Source organism: Gavialis gangeticus, unplaced genomic scaffold, assembly GCF_001723915.1.
Source record: "Gavialis gangeticus isolate Ggan-Ray unplaced genomic scaffold, GavGan_comp1, whole genome shotgun sequence".
Taxonomy (NCBI): Eukaryota; Metazoa; Chordata; order Crocodylia; family Gavialidae; genus Gavialis; species Gavialis gangeticus.
The window spans coordinates 66000659-66009437 of record NW_017728993.1 but is presented as its reverse complement, the minus strand read 5'-3'; the positions used below and the strand labels follow the sequence as shown (position 1 = coordinate 66009437).

At 46.6% G+C, this 8779-nt stretch overlaps 1 protein-coding gene across 1 annotated transcript in view; it reads left to right on the top strand.

Moving 5' to 3' along the window:
* Positions 1-5697, top strand: part of LMX1A (LIM homeobox transcription factor 1 alpha) — a 127803-nt gene extending 122106 nt beyond the window's left edge. Inside the window, exons 3-7 of the mRNA XM_019501888.1 lie at positions 1696-1862; positions 2658-2735; positions 3235-3304; positions 3851-4021; positions 5264-5697. Of these exons, the coding sequence (XP_019357433.1) occupies positions 1696-1862; positions 2658-2735; positions 3235-3304; positions 3851-4021; positions 5264-5424 (647 nt within the window). The 3' untranslated portion in view covers positions 5425-5697. The remainder of the gene's footprint in view (positions 1-1695; positions 1863-2657; positions 2736-3234; positions 3305-3850; positions 4022-5263) is intronic.
* Positions 5698-8779: the final 3082 nt, after the last annotated feature.

Below are 8779 nucleotides of genomic sequence, written 5' to 3'. Positions count from 1 at the left end.
TATGGGGCAGGGATTGGGGAGTGTATGCGTGTGTGGGGTGGGCTATGTCAGGGCTTTCTCTATTTTTTCAGAAAATAAATTTATGCTTCTATTGCCTCTGGTTCTACAGGCAGTGCTGTCAGCAGATAACCAGCGTTCTTCCTTTCACATCACTTTCACATTGGCAGGTTAGGTTACATGATGAAGAACATCAAAACCTTATATGTTGTTGTCAGCATCTGTAGCCTAAAGACTGACTGTCCCCTCCTTCTCTTGCTTTAAAATCCTTCTGCTACAGTGGTTTTGAGTCTCAGGAGAAAAATTCCCTAGCATTTATTTTGGCGTGAAACTTCTAAGGCAAATGTTTTGGCCTGGTTGCCCTCCTGATAAAAAAATCTATGTCCCATTTTGTAAACTGCAGAAATACACATTGAGGGCTGCTTTGGTTTGGGGTATGTTAGAAAATAAGCCTTAGTGTCTTCTGATCAGTCAAGCATGAAACCTCTTTTTGCACAAATGTAAATTTCCTGGTCTGACGTATGATGATAATACTACAAGATAGAGCTAGCAGGTTGGTGTGAGAAAACTGGAAGGGCTTGGCAACCTTTTAGAGAGTCCAACCCACCTGCTGCCACCTCTGCTACACACTGCTACCTCCACTATAGGCCACTCATTCCCATCCTTGGTGGCAGTTGGGGGGTCAAATTTGGCAGGGATGGTAAACAGCACCTGCTATAGAGGAAAAAGAGCAGCAGGGAGGGCTGTTGCAGGGGAAAGGTGAGAGAAGAACAGATCAGTGGCACAATGCAGGGCAGAGAAGGGGACAAACCAGACTGTGGTTCATGCTGCCAGTCCCCCGCACCACAAAGGGCTGGATCCAATCATTTTGTGGGCTGGATCTGGCCTATAAGCCATAGGTCGCTGACCTCTGACTTAGGCCTGTGGCACATTGAACAGAATAAGGATGAACTACCATGAATATACCCTGCTTCCAATCCAGATACCACCCCCAGGCCAAAATAAATATAACTTAGCTGTTTTTTCAGCTGTGTCCAAAGCACACCCAGGACTACTCTCAGGCTCTGCAGTATTTATGATGTATAGGCTTCAAAGCATTTTTTTTAATCATGCCACATACATGGAGCAGGAGCGAATGGGCAGGGTATGTTTCCCCCAGGGCATTCCATGGCATTGTCCAACACAGCACGGACATGTTCTTACAAGCTGAAATCCCACTGGCCTAAAGCCAGGGCCTGAAAGTTAATAGGATTTGACCTCCTATGTCTATGAGAGCCAAACTTTTTGGCAGGCATGCCACAAATTAAGCAATGCACCCTCCCTGAGTCCTACTCCAGTCCCCTTCCCCTGCCTAATCTACTGCTCTGCTTTTTACTGTCAGCCCTGTATTCCCTGCCTGATCTGCTGCTCTTCTCTCTGCTCTCTGCCCTATCTGCCATTGGGCTGCCTATCCCCTCCTCAGTCTGCCGCTTGTCATATGCAAAAGCTGCCTGTGTCACTTGTGCTACACATGTTGCAAGTTGGTCACCTGTGTCCTAAGTCATTCAAACACTGCAGAAAATTGAACCCTACATGTCTGGGGCCTAAGGTGTATTCCCTAACAAGAGGAATTATACAGTCCAACTAAGCCAATACACACAGTGCAGAAAGATGAAATGCTCTGTCCACCATCTTGATGCACCTGCTTCATTATTACAGGTAAAAGTGATGATGAAGACAGCTTATGCAAAATGGGACAAACCCCTGGGAAAGGAGAGGACAGTAAGGATCACAAGAGGCCCAAGAGACCCCGGACCATCTTGACAACGCAGCAGCGGAGGGCGTTCAAAGCATCTTTTGAGGTTTCCTCCAAGCCATGTAGAAAGGTGCTGTGAAAAAACCACTGCTCAGCATATTGTAGAAGTTGGGCCAGATTCTCCAGCAAATGTAAATCGTTGAAGATGCTGGAGCTGTGCTGATTGACATCAGCTGAGGACATGGCCTGCTGTGGCTCTTTCGTGTCGGTGGTGTGCGTGTGTAGCATGTGCCTGCATAGTCGTATGCACACAGGGAACCCAGTTCTAAAAAGCAGCTACCGTAATTGGGTATGTGCAGATTTCAGATATGTCAGAGATGATCAAGACGGGTTGCAGCCATACATACCCATGCCTATTTTTGCACACAGCTATGAGATTTGCATAATCAAATTGCAAATGGATATTGTCATAATATTGTACGGTTAGTTTTCTTTGATCCTGAGCTGGTGTGAATAACCATGGTTCCACTGAAGTTGTTGGAGCTACCTTGATTTTTTTCCAATAAATCATTTAGACCCTTGGCTGAGGGAAGCTGCCTGGTGTTTGGACTGAGCTGAAGGGAGTCTGTCTTGTGTCTACTATGTTTCTATGGGGAAAAGTTGCAGAAAGCAGGGGCTGGATCCTTTTCTTTTTGGCACCCTGGAAACAGAAGTGGTGTTGCAGTTGAAGGAGTTAGTTTAGGTATTAGATGTCAGGTTGTAAAGTTCTGTCATTGAAAACTTTTGTGGGACAGTTGGGGAAATGGAAGGTAGCAAGGCAGAAAGCATTTTATATGGGAAGAACTGCCACCTCCAAAAGGAAACTTAGAAAAATAAATTGAGCTGCTTAGAAGAATGAGAACATCTACTTTGTTGTTTCTCCAAGGTCAGAGAAACTTTGGCAGCAGAGACTGGGCTGAGTGTGAGAGTCGTGCAGGTCTGGTTCCAGAATCAAAGAGCAAAGGTAAGCAACAGCAACTACATGCCGTACCAGAGCCCAGGGATCCTGGCTTTTCATTAGTGTTCCAGACAAAGGAATGTGAATCCCCAGAGTTTTGCTCTGGCCTGTTACAAACCTAAAATATCACTAGGAATGTGTGCATGCCAGTTGGGAGTTGCATTATCACTGTACTGCTCCAGAGAGCTCCCAGTGCAAGTACTGGGCAGGACAAAAATTCATAAAGCATTTTTGAAGATGAAAATCACCATGTCAGTCATAGGTAAGGTTGTCCTAGTTAGGAACCTGTTCTTCCCTTCACAAACATTAGCTAACTTACCCTCACCACCTCCCTGTGAAGTGGGAAAGGAACAATGTTACCCCATTGTAAAGAGGCTCATGGTTGAAGGAAAAGGCCCTCTTCTATGGGGCAGCAGGATAAAGGTGCAGCCAATCACCGTGTGCCTGACAGGCCAATGCATCCAAGCTGGTTTCAAACCTTTGCATTCCTTTCCTTCCTGAACAGATGAAGAAACTTGCAAGGAGACAACAGCAGCAACAGCAAGATCAACAAAACACACAGCGGCTGAGTTCAGGTACTGCCTGAAACACCCTTGGACTCCCCCTGTCTGCTACCAGAGACCCCTCTTACCCTGCTGGAGACCACAGAGCCACTGCATGGAGCCTCCCTTCCAACCACTTCAACTCAGCAACAATAATTCTCCTAATCTGCACAGCACTCAGATCTACTACCTGTCTCCCTCTCATCAACCCATCTGCATGAGGCCACCAACTCTCTTAGCTGCAGTCTCCTACCCTGGTTTACCAGAAGCCCCAGTTCCACTCCAGAGTTTGACCCCTTCCCAGTGTCTTTGCCTCAGTTGCCTGCCCCCTCTCCCCTCCCCACGCCCACACACATACACAGAGATTCTGCTATATATTGCCTCCAGGTTCTTTAGCCCTGTAAACTGGGGGGAAATCTCCTGATGCATGGGTTGGACATCATGCATCAGGATATGAGGCACTGGGAAGGGGAGATTTGGAGAGGATAGGCATGCAAACCTTTGTAATAACCCAGGTAAGTTAGAAGTGAGAGGTCTTGTAGCCACACACACGTAGCCTTATTCTCTGTTGTCTTCCAGCTCAGACAAACAGCGGCGGGAGTGCTAACCTCGAAGGGATCATGAACCCATACACCACTTTGCCCCCACCACAACAGATGCTGAGTATTGAGCAGAGTGTCTACAACTCGGATCCCTTTCGGCAAGGGCTAACCCCACCTCAGATGCCAGGAGATCACATGCATCCCTATGGTAAGACTGTGGGTACTTGCATAGGGGAGATTTGGGCCCTTGGTCTATTCCCAGTACCAGATGCTGGAACACAGTGGAGATTCACCAGTTTATATTAGCTGAGCACTATGTGATCATGTGTGTGTATATGCATACATGTGATACTTGTGTTCTGTACTGGATACCATCTCAATTTGCTGAATCCTAAAGTATGCCCCCTTCTAGAAATTCTGGCTCATAAAGGCCCATATCCTTACATTAACTGAGGTAGAGATCATTCTTGCTTAGCTCAAAAAGGTCCCTATGTTGGTGTTCTGTTCCTGCTCCTGAAGGTCTGTGCAGCCACTGATTCTCTTCCCTATGCATTGAGTTTCTTGCCCAACAGAGCAGTGTAAGCACCTAGCTGAACATGGATCAGATAGGCCAGCATGAGAACTGATTCAAAATTACTTCTTAATTTAGCTCAATGCAACTTTATATTCTTTTGACCCTCTGACTTGAAGACTAAGGAGCACCGTTGTGTTGGTTAGCATATCATAAATCCTAAGCTGGCTTAGGCAGTCCTAAAATGGACAATGGATTATGTGATAAGCAACATGGGCGGTTTCTGCAGCTGAGTATGTATTGCAACGTGATTCTCTCGGACCCGGGTCTACCAGAGAGAGGGGGGTGGCTCAGAAACCAGTGACATTATGTTCCATTCTCGTGCTGACTGGGCTGCTCTAGTTTGTGTTTATAAAGCCATCTCACTAGCCATAGAAAACCTTGTGTCTGTCCTTGGGTGGTCTCTCAGCTCCACCTGCATAGTAGATCATCCTTTGGGGAAATGACATCATTTTCATAGGCCTTGGTTCCTCTCCTGGTAAAGCAAAGATAACTTTAGCCACCTCAAAGGGTATGATAAGGACCAGGATAGGGGAGTATGAGGACTGACCAAGTGGCAGCTGAGGGTCCTTGACTTATGCCTAACTGTCCACCATCAGCTCCGGTGGCCCCTGGTCAGTGGCTTGTCAAAAAATATATCTTTCATTCCCCTGAAAGAGGGTGGAGAAAGAGTTCAACACCTCTTTGAAGCACATAGTGCTTCTTATAGCTCCGGCTGGTGCAGTGCGGTTTGACAATACCCCCTGCACTGGCCAGTGTGTCTGTAAAAAAAGCCCTGAAAGTAGACAGTGTAAGTGCAAAATATGTTTCTGATGTTTCCAATGCCTGACCCCATGTTGGTGATAACTCTTTTGCATCGTTCCTTTATTGCCATTTAAGGTGCTGAGCCCCTTTTCCATGACCTGGATAGCGAGGATACCTCACTTAGCAATCTGGGAGACTGTTTCCTAGCAACATCAGAAGCTGGACCCCTGCAGTCAAGAGTGGGAAACCCTATTGATCATCTGTACTCAATGCAGAACTCCTATTTCACTTCTTGAGCTTTGTCTGTGTCCACTGGGCAGGCAGCCGCCATGCTCATTACACTGTAGATTAAATTCACTTGAGGTATGATGGGCAACGAGGTTGTTTTGCTGGAATGCTGTCAAACAATATTTGTAGCTCAGTATTTCCAAAGACTGAATAAGTTATGGATCATATAATTTAGGGTTTCTGTTAGAATCATAGTATTAGATTCAAAATGTTTAATGCAGCTGGTCCACCTTTTTCAAACTCCAAAATTTTAACAACATTTTCAATTTCAATAGAAGCAGGAAAAAACTCATTCCTACAATATCTTCACAATTCTTCCCTCCTTTTTTTGACCAAATGTAGCAAAAAGAAAAGAAATCAGATTTTAAAAGTTCAGTACATTTTTGAAAGTGAAATTCTGACAACATTTTGGTGAGTTATAGGAAACATTTTCAAAGACATGTTCACCATACTTTTCTTCACAACCAGCTCTAGCATTTATTGTTAACAACAGGGACTTTTAATATAGATGTTCTCATGCACATATAGAGAGCTAGAAACTCCTAATGTCTCCCCATCTTACTGAGAGACTCCTGTTGAGAGGTAGGGGGTGTGTGTGCATGTACGTGTGTGAGTGTGCATGGGAGCATGCATGCACGTGTGAGTGTGTAGAGGTGAGTGTGTGTGCACAAGTATATACTGCACAGCCCACCTGCCATATTGTATCAACAAAATTTATTCCTAATTCTATCAAAAATTTACTGTACAGCAAAAGTAACTTTATTTTCAGTGTGAACCATATTTAAGGAAATGCTTGATGCACTTAAGTTATAAGATGAAATAATTTACTTTTATAAACTTTATGTTTAGTTTGCAACAGCCCAGTGGCAGGGAAGGAATATGGATTCATTTGTGTCAATAGGTTTTTGGTGCTTTCAATTCCCTTGGGTGTTCTGACAGGGCAGTTATAGTCCAAAGAGTGTCGGTGTAAAAATACAGATTTTTACTCATTGTGGCCTGATCCTGTTCCCATGGAAGCCAATGGCAAGCCTCCCATTGACTGGAAGTGTATAGGATTGAGGCTTGTATCTGGTCTTGTGAGTATCTACAGCACTTCTGAGAGCACTGCCAAGAGCGTGTCCCACTCATTTACTCTTGCTTTATGTAAGCCAAATTCTCTAAGTAAGGCAGTGTAGCCATTTTGGAGCTCCTAGGCTCTCTGTCTCAAGCATGCTGATGGACATACTTTGCAGTCTGCTCCAAGGCAGCTAAGTAACCTCATTTCCAAGTTTTAGCACAAACTGAATGGGAGTAAGTGGGCTGGGCATGTTTCATGGGAGTCCTCCTAGGCATAAATGGCAGGCCATATAGTGGTGGGGGCAAAACGGCAGATCCAGCCAGCAGCCGGACTCCATTTCCCAGCAGCCCCTGCCTGTGTGGCTGCACTGTGATAGCATGAAGTTGGGGTTTCTGTGGAGACCAGCTCCAGCAGCCCTGGCAGGGTGCACAGCAGGGCACAGAGCTGCTCTGGAGCCTGGCTGGGAACTTGCAGTGGTGACAGTGTGGTCCAGAGCTGGGGCAGAGCCATGATCTACAGCCTGCATCCCCCCTGCCTGGGGTAGGCAGGCTTCAGGTTGTGGCTCTGTCCCAGCTGCGAACCACACTGTCACTGTCACAAGGTCCCAGCCGGGCTCCAGAGCAGCTCTGTGCCCTGCCGCACGCCTTGCTAGTAGGGACGGCACTTGGAGGGGGCTTGAGGGGGCTATAGCAACCTCAAAATTCCCTGTAGCCCCCCGTAGCCACCCCTCCCAGTGGTGGTGCTGCCACTGCTGCCTGCCTTACACAAGCCGCAGCAGGTGAACCCACCCCGCTCCTGCCCATAGCACAGCCCTCCCTCAGCCCCACCCCCGGATCAGAAAGAGGCTAGCACTGCTGCTGCCTGCCAGTGCTGCTGGGGCCAGTTTCCATGGAAACCCTGGCCCCACACTATCACAGTGTGACTGCTGCTGGGGTTTCCATGGAAACCTGCCCCAGCCATGCAGGCTGGGACTGCTGGGAAATGGAGTCCACCAACAGCCAGATCCAGCCCATGGGCTGGACTTTTCCCACCCTTGCCATAGACATGAGTTCTTTCCACCACTTCACTGCCCGTCTCAAGAGTTGTCCATTGTTAGCCCCTGTAGGAGCCAATGCAGCTGTAGAAGAGTGAGATGGGATCTGTTCTGCCTTATGCCTCACCAACCACAATTTGCCCAAAGACATCTACAAAGGTGGTGACCAGCAGGGGGACCCATTTTTTCCTGTGGAGGCTTGATCCAGGATCCGTTAAGGTGAATGGGAAAGTTTTTTCTTGACATCTCTCTACTTCCATTTAAAAAATGTACAGAGATCCTTGTGTCAACATTTGCAGAGGGCTGTCTTTGACCATTGGCCAGTCCCAATCAGCTATGGTCAGATGGTTGAGTCGAGATTACTGATGGCACCTCCGATGGGAACAGATGACTTTTCAGAAACCAAGCAGGGTCTGTGAGGCTGGCACTTATTAAAACGGTCCTTCTGGACCTTACCCAAAGCCCACTGAAGCTAATTGAAAGACTCCTGTTGACTTCAAAAGGCTTTGGATCAAGCCATTTATTTGAAAATAGAGGCTTACCTGTAGGTCTGTTGGAATTACTCTTCTGCTTCCAGAGAGACATTAAATATCACAATTGTCACTTTTCCAGTTAAAATTGCCCTTTAAATTATGAGTTCCCTTGCTCTCAGCTTCTCAAGTGCATCAGGAAAGCATGGTATTTCAGTGTCCCCATGGTCTTTTGGACAAATCAAGACTGGTCATGGGAAAGTGAAGTGACCTCCTCCTTTCCAGCTCTATGTTCAGTTCAATCCCTGGGGAAGCTACAGGAACTTTCTGAGAGCCAAGACCTCAGCTGAGGCTGGTGCAGACACATCCTTATCCCTACTATCGTTTATGTGTTGTGTCATTTTGTGCTGTTTCCATAAATTATGCAAGAAACAAAATGTAAACAAATGAAGGTAACTTTGATGCTGTAGTTTTTGGCTAGTCGCCATGGTAAGGATCTGACACTGAATGTAATGGGGTGCTGAATGAATTTTAAAATGTAGTAGAAGCTGCCATCAGAAATGACATACCGGGATTAAATTTTAAAATCTCTGCAAAATGGCTGCTGTCTGTTTGTGTGGGATATCCCCATTGTTCTGCAGTTATCTGAAGGGAGTGAATACCAGCAAGGGGGTGGGGAGGGAGCCCGGGTGAGAATTAGGCAGGGTGTAGTAGGATTTAATTGAGGAGTCTGTTAAATAGGGGAACAGCCACCCAGAGGGAAGCAGCACTCTCTACTCCTTCCACCCCTTCCACCCCTACCT